Here is a 15,878-nt window from a genome sequence, read left to right on the forward strand (position 1 = left end):
TTTTTTACCAGTTTACTCTTGATCACTTCTGTACAGAATCCTGTGAGATTACTAATTCATCCTTGAAACACCAAAGTGTAAAATAATTATTCCCTGCTCACTTCAGAGATGCATTGTTTGCAAGCACAGTATGTTGAAGTTGTATAAGATATTGGTGAGGCCTAATTTGGGGTATTGTGTACAGTTTTGGTCACCTACCTACTGGAAAGGTTTAAATAAGGTTGAAAGATACAGGAAAAGGTCACGAAGATGTTGCCGGGTCTGGAGGACTTGTGTTATAATGAAAGATTGAATAGGTTAGGACTTTATTCCTTGGAATGTAGAAGACTGAGAAGAGGTATATAAAATTATGAGGGGTATGGATAGGGTAAATGCAAGTAGACATTTTCCACTGAGGCTGGGTGGGACTACAACCAGAGATCATGTGTTAAGGGTGAAGGGTGAAAAGTTTAAAGGGAACATGAGGGGAAACTTATTCACTCAGAAGGTCATGAGAGTTTGGAATGTGCTCCCAGCACTAGTGGTACATGTGAACTCAATTTCATCATTTAAGCAGGCCAGGCAGCATCTCTAGGAAGAGGTGCAGTCGACGTTTCAGGCTGAGACCCTTCGTCAGGACTAACTGAACTGACTCTTCCTTCAGTTAGTCCTGACGAAGGGTCTCGGCCTGAAACGTTGACTGCACCTCTTCCTAGAGATGCTGCCTGGCCTGCTGTATTCCACCAGCAACTTTTATGTGTGTTGCTTGAATTTCCAGCATCTGCAGAATTCCTGTTGTTTTCATCATTTAAGACAAGTTTGGATAGGCAAATGGATCGTAGAGGTATGGAAGGCGATGGACCTGGTGCAGGTCGATGGGAGTAGGTTCGTCAAGAGATGGGCCGAAGGGCCTGTATCTGTTCTGTACTTTCTATGACTATTTTCTGATGTCCAACTTTGTGCTTCAAGATTCTAATTTATTCGGAATAAAATAAGTTATTTCCATCTCCTGAACCTCTTCCTTTGCTCAAAAAGATTAACAAGGAACATGCTAGTACTACTGATTAAGCAATTGTCATTTGTTGATGTTATCTTCTACTCCTGAGCTAATTTCTCTGCAGCCATTCACTAGTAATGACAGTGAAAAGTATCTCTACGGGAGTTCCCTGTGTTAGAATCCTAACAGCCCGGGCTCTCCACTGTTGAGAATTGCTTGCATGCTTTGTTTTGAATTAGAAAATCTCCAAAACGAGCTCAGACTAGTCAATCATAAATAAGAAAACCTGTAGATGCTGGAAATCCAAACAACACACACAAAATGTTGAAGGAACTCAGCATGCCAGGCAGCATCAATGGAAAAGAGTAGAGTCGACGTTTTGGGCCGAGACATCTTCATCAGAGCTGGAGAAAAAAGATGAGGAGCCAGAGTAAGAAGGTGGGGGGAGGGGAGGAAAAATACGAGGTAGGTGACAGGTGAAACCGGGAGAGGGGGAGGGGTGAAGTAAAGAGCTAGGAAGCCAATTGGTGAACGAGAAGGGCTGGAGAAGGGAGAATCTGATAGCAGAGGACAGAAGGCCATGGAAGAGGGAGGAGCACCAAAGGGAGGTGATGGACAGGTAAGGAGATAAGGTGAGAGAAGGAAATGGAAATGGAAATGGTAAAGTGTGGGGGGGGGGGGGGCGGCATTACCGGAATTTCAAGAAATCAATGTTTATGCCATCAGGTTGGAGGCTACCCAGATGGAATATAAGGTGTTGCTCCCTCAACCTGAGTGTGGCCTCATCGCGACAGTAGAGGTGGCCATGGACTGTCATATTGGAATGGGAAGTGTAATTAAAATGGGTGGCCACTGGGATATCCTCCTTTTTCTGGCAGACGGAGCGTAGGTACTCAGAGAAACGGTCTCACTAACTATATCGAGTCTCACTGATATACAGGAGGCCACACCAGGAGCACCAGATACAGCAGATGACCCCAACAGGCTCACAGGTGAAGTGTTGTCTTACCTGGAAGTTTAGGGCCCTGAATGGTAGTGAGGGAAGAGGTGTAGGGGCAAGTGTAGCACTTGTTGCGCTTGCAAGGATAAGTGGCAGGAGGGAGATCAGTGGGGAGGGATGAATGGACAAGGACGTCTCACAGGGAGTTATCCCTGTGGAAAGCAAGTTGGGGGGGGGTGGAAGGAAAGATATGCTTGGTGGTGGGATCCCCCTGGAGGTCACGGAAGTTATGGAGAATTATGTGCTAGAAGTGGAGACTGGTGGGATGGTAGGCGAGGACAAGAGGAACCCTATCGCTGGAGGGGGTGGTGGAAGAATGGGGTGAGAGCAGATGTGTGTGAAATGGAAGAGATGCTGTTGAGGGCAGCATTGATGGTGGAGGAAGGGAAGTCCCTTTCTTGAAGGAGAACATCTTAGTTCTGGAAGGACTAGTCAATGACTGTTGAGCGAATTTTATTCAGAGATACACAGCTCTTCCCGCCATTTGAGCTGCACTGCCCAGCAACCCCTGACAACTCTGATTTAACCCTAATCTAATCACAGGACAATTTACAATGACCAGTTAACCTACCCAGTACGTTTTTAAACTGTGGGAGGGAAAACCCACATAGTCCATGGGAAGGATGTACAGAGACTCCTTACAGAGGATGCCAGGATTGAACTCCGAACTGCAACGTCCTCAGCTGTAATAGTGTCACGCTGACAGCTACGCTGCCATGAAACTGCCACTTCAAGTGGTATGACTTTTTCAGACTTGCTGTGATGAATATACTTTCTGCATTAGCTTGCATCAGTTATGTACCAGTTTTAGGTGCATCTATCATAGATCTAAAATTGTCACTTCCTGGCACAACAGAGATAGCTTGTCTCTTGAATGGAGGTATATTATGGCTGACACAGGTGCTGGATGATGGAAAAACTGAGTTTACACCTCAAATTATTATGCAACAACATGTGGGGCAAGGACATGGGATTTTTGTATGCTTCAGTATAAAGAGAGGTATAATATAAGAGTAATGGAGTAATGAAAGTGTTGGCGCGTGGCCAAGTGGTTAAAGCATCAGTCTAGTGATCTGAAGGTCGCTAGTTTGAGCTTCAGCTGAGGCAGCGTGTTGTGTCCTTGAACAAGGCACTTAACCACACATTGCTCTGCGACGACACTGGTGCCAAGCTGTATCGGCCCTAGTGCCCTTCCCTTGGACAACATCAGTGGCATGGAGAGGGGAGACTTGCAGTATGGGCAACTGCCGGTCTTCCATTCAACCTTGCCCAGCCCTGCGCCCTGGGAACCTTCCAAGGCGCAAATCCATGGTCTCACGAGACTAACGGATGCCTAATGGAAGGACTAGAATTCTTTCAAACATATGGTCAGAAGCCAGTGGGAAAGTAGGTTACCCTAAGTTATGTTGTTTTTAATGCTAAGAAGTATTACAGTCTGGAGTTCAACACTAGGTAAAAGCAAGTTCAGTTAGATTTGAAGGTTAACTTATTTGGAAAAGTATTAGAGTTGGAGGATATATATAGAGTACTTAGTACTGTAACAATTTTATGTATTGCATGGTACTGCTGCCACAAACAAAACAAATTTCATGACTTGAATGATGATAAACCTGATTCTGATATTTGTCCCTATTGTGGACTGAAAGGGGGCAGGGAGAGGGGAATCATGGTTGGGAAATAGGGAAGGGAGAGGGGAAAGAGCTGGAAGCACCAGAGAGACATACTGTAATTATCAAGAAACCAATTGTTTGGTATCAAATAACCTTGCCTGGTGTCTCAGTGCTAGGTGTATCTGCACCTATGCCAAACCCTGCCCCTTGTGCTCCTTCTCTGCCACTTGCCCCAGACGCCTCCCACAGCGCTCCACCCTTACCATTCTAAATTTCCCGCCAGATGTACAAACTCGTTCTCTGCTCCACGTTGACAAATACAGTACAGTTCAAAGGTTTTAGGCACCCGAGCTATATATAATATGTGCCTAAGACTTTTGCACAGTGCTGTAGCTGTTTAAAAGAACTAAGGCTGGGCTAAGTGGCCACTTATACCATAATATATTGTACAGTTTATTCTAAGTACAATCCTTTTTAAAGTTGTAACATGGTATAAAGTTAAACCTGAGTTGTCTTCCTGTAAATGCAAGGAGAGATAAGTGGAAAATAACTTACATTTTCTGTACTTACAGAAAAGGAGTAACAAACCATGGCAAAAGTCAATATATTTGAATGTTCTATTTTGTAGCTTTGTTCCAGTTAAGGTGAAAACTGAGCCATGTGATGATAACCAACCGAGTAAGTGTTACTTTCTAAAATTACATATGCTTTTCATTAAAAGAAAAATATGAATGTTAATGTATTATCTGTAGTCCTTATCTATGTTGTTCTTAGTAAAGCTCTGTGTTTTCTACTTGCATGAGATTAATTAGGAAACTTATGATGTAGTAATAGTTTTATCATTGAAAGGGTCAAAAATATTGTAAAGGTATTGAGTATGGGTTCAGTTGTCCATATTGTATAATTATTTCTGCACAGGAGTAACCATAATTTAATTGATCTTCTCATCATCCAATTCTAGGGTCATCATTATTGTAATTGATTTTGTAAGTCTGGCGACACTGGATATCTGAAATGTAACAAAAAATATGTTGGAAATGCTCAGAGGCTCAGGCTGCATCTCTGAAGAGAGACAATGCATCTCTGAAGAGAGACTGTATCTCTGAAGAGAGATATTTTGCCTTTTAGAAAGGAAGGTCTCCAAAATGAATTGTGAATGTTTCTTTATTCAGTTGTTTAAGTTGCCGAGCATTTTGGCCATTTTTTTTTGTTTTATGTCAGTAAAATTAACCTTCATTGTCTGTCCCTCTCTTAAATGGTAGAGGGACATTTGCTAATTTGAACACTTGGGGTCTGTTGCTCACGTCTAAAATTTAAGGAGTTGTTGGAAGATAAAAAGCAGTGCATTTATTATACTTGTAGTCTCTTCTTAAAGCTCAAGGTATTGCCATCAGATCTGGGAAGTTCTTTCAGCAGTTAGTCCCATTTAATTTTTCCTTTGCTGTCTCTTTACAAATATTAATTGTTCTTCATTCTTATGGGACTTGTTTCTCCCATATGTCCACGATATTTTCATTTTCTTCTGTGAAGGCATACAATGGTCAATGTCATTTCCTTACTCCCCATCATAACTTCTATTCTCTCAGCTTGATATGGGCTTGTTCTTGCTATGCAGTTTTCCAATGCCTTATAGAAACCTATAGTATTCCTGTGATTTCCAATTTGCTCTGTTACTCTCCTTTTTCAGCTTTTGGTAATTTCAGATAATTATTCAACACTTATAACTCCTGTAGACTTCTATTCCATTGAGAAGTAACAATTATTCAAAGAGAAAGAAAGACAGAGCAGGAAGCTACAGGACATCTAGTTTAATAGAAGTTACTATTGAAGAGGTTATAGGGCACTTAAAAGATTCAAAGTAATTGGGCGAAGTCAACAAGGCTTTTTTGATCAAATCATTTTTGATCAATTTTTTGTAGTTCTGTTAAGTAACCAGTGTTATTAATAATTAATAATAGGCATCCGTTAGTCTCGTGAGACCATGGATTTGCACCTTGGAAGGTTTGCAGGGTGCAGGCCTGGGCAAAGTTGTATGGAAGACCAGCAGTTGCCCATGCTGCAAGTCTCCCCTCTCCACGCCACCAATGTTGTCCAAGGGAAGGGCACTAGGGCCAATACAGCTTGGCATCAGTGTTGTCGCAGAGTAATGTGGGGTTAAGTGCCTTGCTCGAGGATACAACACGCTGCCTCAGCTGAGGCTCGAACTGGAGACCTTCAGATCACTAGACCGACGCCTTAACCACTTGGCCATGCGCCAACACAACCAGTGTTATAGATGATCGGAAAATACTAAGATTTCCAGAATACTATTGCTAATGTGCTGCGTGTATGGTTACTCTGGAAATTAAATGTTCGTAAGATATAACACTTTGACATGGTATTTTTGTGTTTAATTCACAAGGTTAATATACAGGTAATAAAAGTAATTAAAGAAATAACTTTATTGATCGGGGATAGTTATGGTCTCCTAATTTAATCAGGATGTTAATGTGTTGGAAGAGGTTCAGAGATTACTGGATTTATAATTGAAATGGGTGGGCTGTCTTATGAGAAAAGATTAATAAGTTGTATACCAGTGGCAGTACTGTAGAAAAGATAGCTCCGCTCAAAGGAGATCTAGAATGGAGTCAGTGTTTAAAAATGAATTGCCCATTTAAAATGGATGAACCTATTTTTTTTCCTCTCTCAATAGAACATGAGAATTCACCTTTGGAAATCTTCCCAAAGATATTCATATCTTCCATTAATGTCACTGGTCAAGCAAAGGCAAATAGCTACTTGATACAAAAATGTCATACAATAGTGTGGATAGACAGGAACATTGAAATGAGATTACAGTTTGGTCAATCGTGATCTTTTTGAGTGGCAGCAAAGTTTGGGGGCTGACTGATCTGAGTACTGTTGCTAATTCATGAAGATGTGATACCAACATAGCCCTTAAAATGGTCAGTCATTGCTTTAACATCCTCAATGAGGGAGTGTAGTTTTGGCACTTTATCAGACTTAAAGTGAAGTAGAGGTTAGGAGATCTGATGAATATCGAAGTTATGAGTTACAGTGAGTGAATTTGTGATTTAAAGCAGAAATTAAAGATCATCATCAATGCATTTCAAGGGCCTATTTCTGTGTTGTACTTTTCTATGACAATAAAGGAAAAGCTTGTGGTCTTTTACATATTGTATGATCAGAATATGAATTCCATTTCTAGAACCAATGATTGGAGCATTTCTCAACCTAACTTCTAAAAAGCAAAATGGAAAAGAATGCAAAAAATGAAAACAATGAGTACCTGGCTACCAGCTGTCTCAACAAATGTATTCATAGCAATAGGTTAATGGCCTTTTAACTACAGCTGTTTACGGTAGGCCAACTTCCAAGAGCAATGAAGTATATTTAAATATGCATTACATTAGATAGTAGACTTAATTGCTATTCCATTAAAATCATGTAACTTAAACATTGCACTCTTGAGCTCTAAAAATTACCCTCAGAGTTAATAAACTGCTTGTTAACACATTTGTATTATTGATTGCATCACTGGGTAATTGGTGTACACTTATCACTTTGATTTAGGGGCAAAAAGAACTAATATTGAATCAAACATGGTACTTATTAAATGTGATGGATTACTAGTCAAGATTAATGTTATGTGCCAAATATATTTTAATCTGAAGACTGGGTACAAAACAACTGGTAGAATGACCATAAATGATCCCATTTAGCTTGTATTGTGATTGCTTTTCATCTATAAGTGCATGTATTGATTGCTGATAAAGAGTCCATTGGGATTAGCTATGATAAATGTCTACTACACTCATTCTTAGGAACCACATGAGAATAATTAATAGGACACTTCCCTCCTTTTGATTCTGATATCTGAAGCAGTTTGCTAATTGTTGATCTTTTAAGAGTAATGAATTGTAAGAAAATATCTTCAGTCTCTGCTTTTACTTTGAAGTTTTCCCGATTTGCAATAGAATTTTCATTCTTAAATGTATTTCAGGTACATCAGTTGATCCGGTCCCAGTCAAAGTTGAAACAGAAGACCCTGATTATTATCAATACAGTGTTCAAGGTAATGTGCAAGTCTTGCTCCATAAAAGATCAGTTATTTGGCATGTGATTCAAAAGATTCTTCACGGTTTTAATCAATTTCATTAAAATGATGAAAATTATCAGTCATTTCAATTTAAAAACTTGCAATTTCAAAAACTTGAACAGTCTACTTGGCAGGCATGGTCTGTTTCATAAATTCAAGTGACTCCAAATTTTCAACAACATACTTCACACGAAGTTCAAGAGTATGTAAGTATGTAGATAAAGGGATTTATAAAAGTAGAAAGGTATAGATTGCTATGGTGCAGAATGTTAGAGGAATTATAGGAATGAGGTACAAGTTAGATACAGGATAAAAAGATTAGAATGCATATATGTTACAAGCATATTGTTTGCCTGGGTGAACGCAAATTCAAAGAGTGGAAGGTGAAACATAAATAAAATACATTTGGTGAGTAAGCCTTCACAGTCCTCGTGAGTAGAGTGTTCCAAAGGTTCACTACCCTCTGGCTCAAGAAATTTCTTGTATTTAATCTAAAAGGCTAACTCCTAATTTGGAAACTAATCTTTGGTTCTGGGCAACTCGGCCAAGGAAAGCATTATTCCTGCATCTTTCCTTACATGCTTTTTAAAATTTAAATTTTATTGAGGTGACTTTTTGTTCTTAATGCTAGAATTTGGGTTTGATCTGCTTAATCTCTCATTAAACAATCTCACCCTTCTAAAAGTCAAAGAACCTTTCATCCCATGGTTCGTTCTTCTCCCCTATCAGATTCCTTCTTCTTTAGCCCTTTACCTCGTCCACCTATGGCCTCCAGGCTTCTCACTTCATCACTCTCTCCCTATCCATTCACTTTTCCCCTCACCTGGCTTCACCTATCACCTCCCATTTTTTCTCCTTCGCCTTTCCCCAGATTCCCCTTCCTTTCCAGTCCTGATGAAGAGTCTCAGCTCAAAACATTGAGTGTTTATTCCTTTCCATAGATGCTGCCTGACTTGCTGAGGCGCTAGCATTTTGGATCTCTAGCCTCTGAAGAATCTCTAATCTTTATTGCATTCCTTCTTACAAGTAATGCAAAACTACTAATGTAGCACCTCAGAAACTGGGTAGCGCTGTATTACCAACTTTTCTAGACATTTGAGTGCTTTTCCTTTAATGCTTGCTGACCTAGCTGAAAGATACATGTGTTCTGCCTGCAAATCCATGTCCATGACTCCTAGTGTTAGCTCTGGATATGTGCCCAGCTCACACTCAAGTAGCTTTCATTCTAACCCCGACCTTGTGTCCCAGATTATTGAGTGAGCCAGATGTAGAATTATATGGGGTTTCTGGACATTTGGATACAGTGGGAGTTTTACTGAATACCTTTCCCTGCTGAGGAAGACTAGACCTAGACACAATATTCCTTCCTCTGTTCCCCTCTCTGACCTTTTACTACTTCTCACCTACCTATTACTTCCCCCTGGTTCCCTTCCTCTTTCCCTTTCTCCTCTGATCCACTCCCCTCTTCTATCAGATTCTTTCTTCTCCAGCCCTTGATCTTTCCTGCCCACCTAGCATTACCTATCACCTTCCATCTAGTCTCTTTCCCCTCCCTCCACCGTTTAATTTGGGCACCTCCCCCTTCCCTGTCAGTCCTGAAGAAGGCTCTCGGCCCAAAATGTCAACTGTTTCGCTTTTCCACAGGTGCTGTCTGACCTGCTGAGTTTCTCCTGCACTTTGTGTTGCTTCGGATTTCCAGCATCTGCACTTTTCTCGTATTTACTGTATTCCAGTTTTAGTCTTGTCAGGGCATCTATAATATTCGTAATACATTATTTCTGCGTGATAATTCTCTCGTAATAAAGGCCACCATGCCTTTTGCTATCCTGATTGCTTTGTATATCAACATGTGAACTTTTAAGTGATTGTTTGAGGATACCCTGATCCTTCTGAACACTAACCTTTGTGAATTTCTCCACTTAAATCAAATTAGATGCTTTCAAATTTTTTGCAGGATATTTAATCTGAAGACTCCTTGCCCATTCACTTGGCCTGTCTATACCGCCTGAACCTAATAAAGTAGCCATTGAGTATATGTTTATGGTCTTCTGCTGCTGTAGTCTATTCACTTCAAGGTTCAACATGTTGTGTATTTAGGGATGATCTTCTGCATACCACTGTTATAACTATAAGACATGCAAGCAGAATTAGGCCACTCAGTCCATTAAGTTTGCTCTGCCATTCCGTCATGGCTGATTTATTATCCCTCTTAACTCCATTCTCCTGCCTTCTCCCTGGTAACCTTTGATGCCCTGACTAATCAAGAATTTACCAATATCTGGTTTAAGTATACTCAATGACTGCCCCCACAGCCGTCCATGGCAATGAATTCCACAGATTCACCACCCTCTGGCTAAAGAAATTCCTCCTCATCTCTGTTTGAAAAAGGATGCTCTTCCACTCGGAGGCTGTACCTTCTGGCTCTAGACTTGCTCACTATAAACATCCTCTCCACATCTACTGTATCTGGACCTTTCAATATTCGAGCAACACACTTAAAAAATGCTGGTGAACGGAGCAGGCCAGGCAGCGTCTATAGGAAGAGATACAGTTGACGTTTCGGGCCGAGACCCTTCGTCAGGACTAACTGAAAGAAAAGCTAGTAAGAGATTTGAGAGGGGGAGGGGGAGATCCGAGATGATAGGAGAAGACAGGAAGGGGAGGGATGGAGCTAAGAGCTGGACAGGTGATTGGCAAAAGGGATATGAGGCTGGAGAAGGGAAAGGATCATGGGACGGGAGGCCTAGGGAGAAAGGGCGGGGGGAACCCAGAGGATGGGCAAGGAGTTACAATGAGAGGGACAGAGGGAGGAAAAAGAGGGGGGGAAATAAATAAATAAATGAGGGATGGGGTATGGAGGGAAGGTGGGGCATTAACGGAACTTAGAGAAGTCAGTGTTCATGCCGTCAGGTTGGAGGCTACCCAGATGGAATTTTGCCTACCCAGGTAGACCCATTGTCTCAGCTTGCTCCTGCCCCACCGAATTTATTTCTGTATACCTCGACACTGTTTTATCCCTCCTCGTTCAATCCCTTCCCACCTATATTCATGACACTTCTCACGCTCCGAATCTTTTCAATGATTTTAAGTTCCCTGGCCCCCACCACTTTGTTTTCACCATGGATGTTCAGTCTCTATATACATCCATCCCCCACCAGGAAGGTCTCAAAGCTCTCCACTTCTTTTTGGATTCCAGACCTAACCAGTTCCCCTCTACCACCACTGTCCTCCGTCTAGCGGAATTAGTCCTTACTCTTAATAATTTCTCCTTTGGCTCCTCCTACTTCCTCCAAATTATGGGTGTAGCCATGTGCACCTGTACAGGTCCAGGATATGCCTGTCTTTTCGTTGGCTTTGTGGAACAATCCATGTTCCAAGCCTATACTGGTATCGGTCCCCCTCTTTTCCTTCGCTACATCGACAACTGCATTGGCACTGCTTCCTGCATGCATGCTGAGCTCGTTGACTTCATTAACTTTGCCTCCAACTTTCACCCTGCCCTCAAGTTTACCTGGTCCATTTCCAACACCTCCCTCCCCTTTCTAGATCTTTCTGTCTCTATCTCTGGAGATAGCTTATCTACTGATGTCTACTATAAGCCTACGGACTCTCACAGCTACCTGGACTATTCCTCTTCTCACCCTGTCGCTTGCAAAAATGCCATCCCCTTCTCGCAATTCCTCCGTCTCCGCCGCATCTGCTCTCAGGATGAGGCTTTTCATTCCAGGACGAAGGAGATGTCTTCTTTTTTTAAAGAAAGAGGCTTCCCTTCTTCCACCATCAACTCTGCTCTCACTCATCTCTCCATTTCACGCACATCTGCTCTCACCCCATCCTCCCATCACCCCACTAGGAATAGGGTTCCCCTTGTCCTTACCTACCAACCCACCAGCTTCCGAGTCCAACATATAATTCTCTGTAACTTCCGCCACCTCCAACGGGATTCCACCACCAAGCACATCTTTCCCTCCCCCCCCCACTTTCTGCTTTCCACAGGGATCACTCCCTACGTGACTCCCTTGTCCATTCGACCCCCCCTCATCCCTTCCCGCCGATCTCCTCCCGGCACTTTTGTAAGCGGAACAAGTGCTATACATGCCCTTACCCTCCCCCCCCCCCAACCACTACTCAGGGCCCCAGACAGTCCTTCCAGGTGAGGCAACACTTCACCTGTGAGTCGGCTAGGGTGATACACTGCGTCCGGTGCTCCCGGTGTGGCCTTCTATATATTGGCGAGACCCGACGCAGGCTTGGAGACCATTTTGCTGAACACCTATGCTCTGTCCGCCAGAGAAAGCAAGATTTCCCAGTGGCCACACATTTTAATTCCACGTCCCATTCCCATTTTGATATGTCTATCCACGGCCTCCTCTACTGTCAAGATGAAGCCACACTCAGGTTGGAGGAACAACACCTTATATTCCATCTGGGAAGCCTCCAACCTGATGGCATGAATATTGACTTCTCTAACTTCTGTTAATGCTCCTCCTCCCCTTCACACCCCATTCCTTATTTATTTATCTAATGTATTTTTTCCCCCCCTTTTTTCCTCTTTTTTTTCTCCCTCTGTCCCTCTCACTGTAACCCCTTGCCTGCTCTCCACCCTCCGGTCTCCCTTCCCCCCTTCTCTCTCTCCCCAGGCTTCCCATCCCATGATCCTCTCCTTTCTCCATTCTGGTCTCCCTTTTGTCAATCAACTTTCCAGCTTTTAGATCCACCCCTCCCCTCTCCCCCTTCCCCTCCTACTTTCAAATCTCTTACTATATCTTCTTTCAGTTAGTCCTGATGAAGGGTCCCGGCCCAAAACTTCAACTGTACTTCTTCCTATAGATACTGCCTGGCCTGCTGCGTTCCACCAGCATTTTTTCGTGTGTGTTGCCAGAATATAAGGTGTTGTTCCTCCAACCTGAGTGTGGCTTCATCTTGACAGTAGAGGAGGCCGTGGATAGACATATCAGAAAGGGATGTGGAATTCCCTCCCCCTCCAGTCTTCTCCTATCATTGTGGATCTCCCCCTTCCCCTCCCGCTTTCAACTCTCTCTTTCAGTTAGTCCTGACAAAGGGTCTCGGCCCGAAACATCAACTGTACCTCTTCCTATAGATGCTGCTTGGCCTGCTGCGTTCACCTGCACTTTTTATGTGTGTTGCTTGAATTTCCAGCATCTGCAGATTTCCAAGTGTTTGCCTTTCAATATTCAATTGGTTTCAATTAGAAACTTTCTTCTAAAGTCCAGCGAGTACGGACACAGCCACAGAGTCATCAAACGCTCCTCATACGATGACACTTACATTCCCAAAAATCTCCTCTGGACCCTCTTCAATGTCAGGGCATCATTTCTTTGATATTGGGCCCAAAACTACTCACAGTACTCCAAGAACAGTATGACCTATGCCTTATAAAGCTTCTGCATTACATCCTTGCTCTTGCATTATAGTACTCTCAAAATGAATGCTAACATTGCATTTACCTTCTTTACCACTGAGTCAACCTGCAGGTTAACCTTTAGACAAAGAGTCCAAACCTTTTTTTAATGCCATGGACCCCTATCCATTAACTGAGTGGTCCGTGAACCTCAGGTTGGGAACCACTGTTTTAGGAAATCCTGCACAAGGACTCCCAAGTTCCTTTGTACCTCTGAATTTTCTCCTTGTTTATAAAATAATCCATGACTTTTTTCTACCAAAATACATGACCATACACTTCCCTACGCTATGTTCCACCTGCCCTTTTTTTGCCCAAGTCCTTTTGCCGACTCTGCTTCCTCAACACTATCTTCCTCACCATGTATCTTTGTATTGTCCACAAACTTGGCTAGAAAACCATCAATTCCATCATGCAAATCATTGAGATATTACGTGAAAAGAAGCGGTCCCAACACCAACCCCTGTGGAACATTGTTGGTCACCAGAAGCCAACCAGAATAGGTCCTCTTTATTCCGACTCATTTCCTCTTTCCAGTCAGCCAATTTTCTATACACGCTAGTATCTTTCCTGTAATACCTTGGGCTCTTTTTAAGCAGTCTCATTTGCAGTACTCTGTCAAAGGCCTCTGAAACATCCATGATTACAACACCCACCGACTCTGTCTATCCTGTTTGTTATTTCCTCAAAAAATTCTAACAGATTTGTCAAGCACAATTTCCCCCTAAGGAAATCATGCTGACCAGCCTATTTTATGATGCACCTCCAAGTACCCCATAAACTCATCCTTAATAATGGAGTCCAATATCTTCCCAATCACTGAAGTCAGACTAACTGGCCATTTTCTAGACCCCTAGTGATTCTTGAAAGATTATTACTAATGCTTCCATAATCTCTTTAGCTACCTCTTTCAGAGCCCTGGGCTGCAGTCCATCAGGCTCAGGTGACTTGTCTACCTTCTGATCTTTCAGCTTCCCAAGCTTCTTTTCCTTAGTAATAGCAACTACACTCACTTCTGCCCCCAATACTCTCAAATTTCTGGCATACCTCTAGTGTCTTTCACAGCGAAATATTTACTAAGTACGTCTGCCATTTCTTTGTCCCCCATTACTACCTCTCCAGTGTCACTTTCTAGCGGTTCAATATCCACTGTCAGCTGTTTTTTACTCCTTATATATCTGAAAAAAACATTTGTTCTCTTTTATATTATTGGCTTACTTACCTTAATTTTTCATCTTTTCTCTCCTTATAGCTTTATTAGTTGTTCTCTGTTGGTTTTTAACAGCTTCCCAAGCCATTAACTTGCCCCTAATTTTTTCTATATTATATGTCCTCTCTTTTGCTTTTATGCTGTCTTTGATTTCCATTGTCAGCCACAGTTGCCTCATCCTCCCTTGGAGAATACTTATTCATCTTTGCGATGTATCTGTCTTCCAGCTTCCAAACTACCCCCGGAAAATCCAGTAACGTGTGGTTACTTCAGTTACTGTCACCTTCCTGTCAGCTTGAAGCAGATGGCCATTATCTTACCTCTCTCATTAACAATGTGTTTTCACCCTCAGAACTGCTGCTCAATTAATGTGCGTTTTTTTTTGTTTTCACACCATTCTCTGGAAATAAAGAATGTTGCGCATGAAAATCCCAGGAGATCACCAGTTTATGAGATACTCAAATCATTCCATCTAGCACCAACAATCATTCAATGGTCCAAGTCACTTAGATCATATTTCTTCCCCATTCTGATGTTTGATCTGAACAACAACTGAACCTCTTGACCATGTCTGCATGCTTTTATGTATTGAGTTGCTACGACATGATTAGCTGATTAGATATTCTGTCTTTTAACCTGTCCCCTATCCTGTGTATGCCCCAAATTTGTTCAACAATCTTTTAGAAACATAGAAAATAGGTGCAGGAGTAGGCCATTCGGCCCTTCGAGCCTGCACCGCCATTTATTATGATCATGGCTGATCATCCAACTCAGAACCCCGCCCCAGCCTTCCCTCCATACCCCCTGACCCCTGTAGCCACAAGGGCCATATCTAACTCCCTCTTAAACATAGCCAATGAACTGGCCTCAACAGTTTCCTGTGGCAGAGAATTCCACAGATTCACCACTCTCTGTGTGAAGAAGTTTTTCCTAATCTCGGTCCTAAAAGGCTTCCCCTCTATCCTCAAACTGTGACCCCTCGTTCTGTACTGTACTCGAATCCTCTCACTATAAATGCCAGCATACCATTCACCTTTTTCACCGCCTGCTGTACCTGCATGCCCACTTTCTTTTTTTTTTATTTTATTTTTATTTGGATAAGGAGTTCACAATTATCATGTACTTTTTTCACACATATAACCTTTTCCATTTTTTTATATGTATAAAACTACAATTATTTATACATTCTTAAGTACACATTGAGATGATATAAAAGCAAAATAAACATTTAAATAGATAATTATGTACTGTGGTAAATCTAACCTATTAGGCTAAGTAATGAAATTAGTTGTGAAGAAAAATGGTAATAATAGTTTCCATACAACCCTTCTGGACCATTTCCACTGGTCCAAAATGTTGCATACAAGCCTATATACCAACCATTGTAGGTGTTTATATCCCAATTTGTTCGTAACTGGTGTATAATGACACCCAGGTCTCGTTGCACCTCCCCTTTTCCTAATCGGCCACCATTCAGATAATAATCTGTTTTCCTATTTTTGCCACCAAAGTGGATAACTTCACATTTATCCACATTAACTTGCATCTGCCATGAGTTTGC

At 42.0% G+C, this 15,878-nt stretch overlaps 1 protein-coding gene across 19 annotated transcripts in view; it reads left to right on the plus strand.

The window, feature by feature from the left end:
• LOC134336822 (general transcription factor II-I repeat domain-containing protein 2-like) overlaps positions 1–15,878 on the plus strand; it is a 66,695-nt gene that overhangs the window by 15,940 nt on the left and 34,877 nt on the right. For all 19 annotated transcript variants that reach the window (XM_063031342.1, XM_063031343.1, XM_063031329.1 and 16 more), the window contains 2 exons: positions 4,215–4,264; positions 7,590–7,661. In XM_063031342.1, the coding sequence (XP_062887412.1) occupies positions 4,215–4,264; positions 7,590–7,661 (122 nt within the window). The remainder of the gene's footprint in view (positions 1–4,214; positions 4,265–7,589; positions 7,662–15,878) is intronic.

The sequence above is a fragment of the Mobula hypostoma genome, chromosome 23 (assembly GCF_963921235.1).
Source record: "Mobula hypostoma chromosome 23, sMobHyp1.1, whole genome shotgun sequence".
Taxonomy (NCBI): Eukaryota; Metazoa; Chordata; class Chondrichthyes; order Myliobatiformes; family Myliobatidae; genus Mobula; species Mobula hypostoma.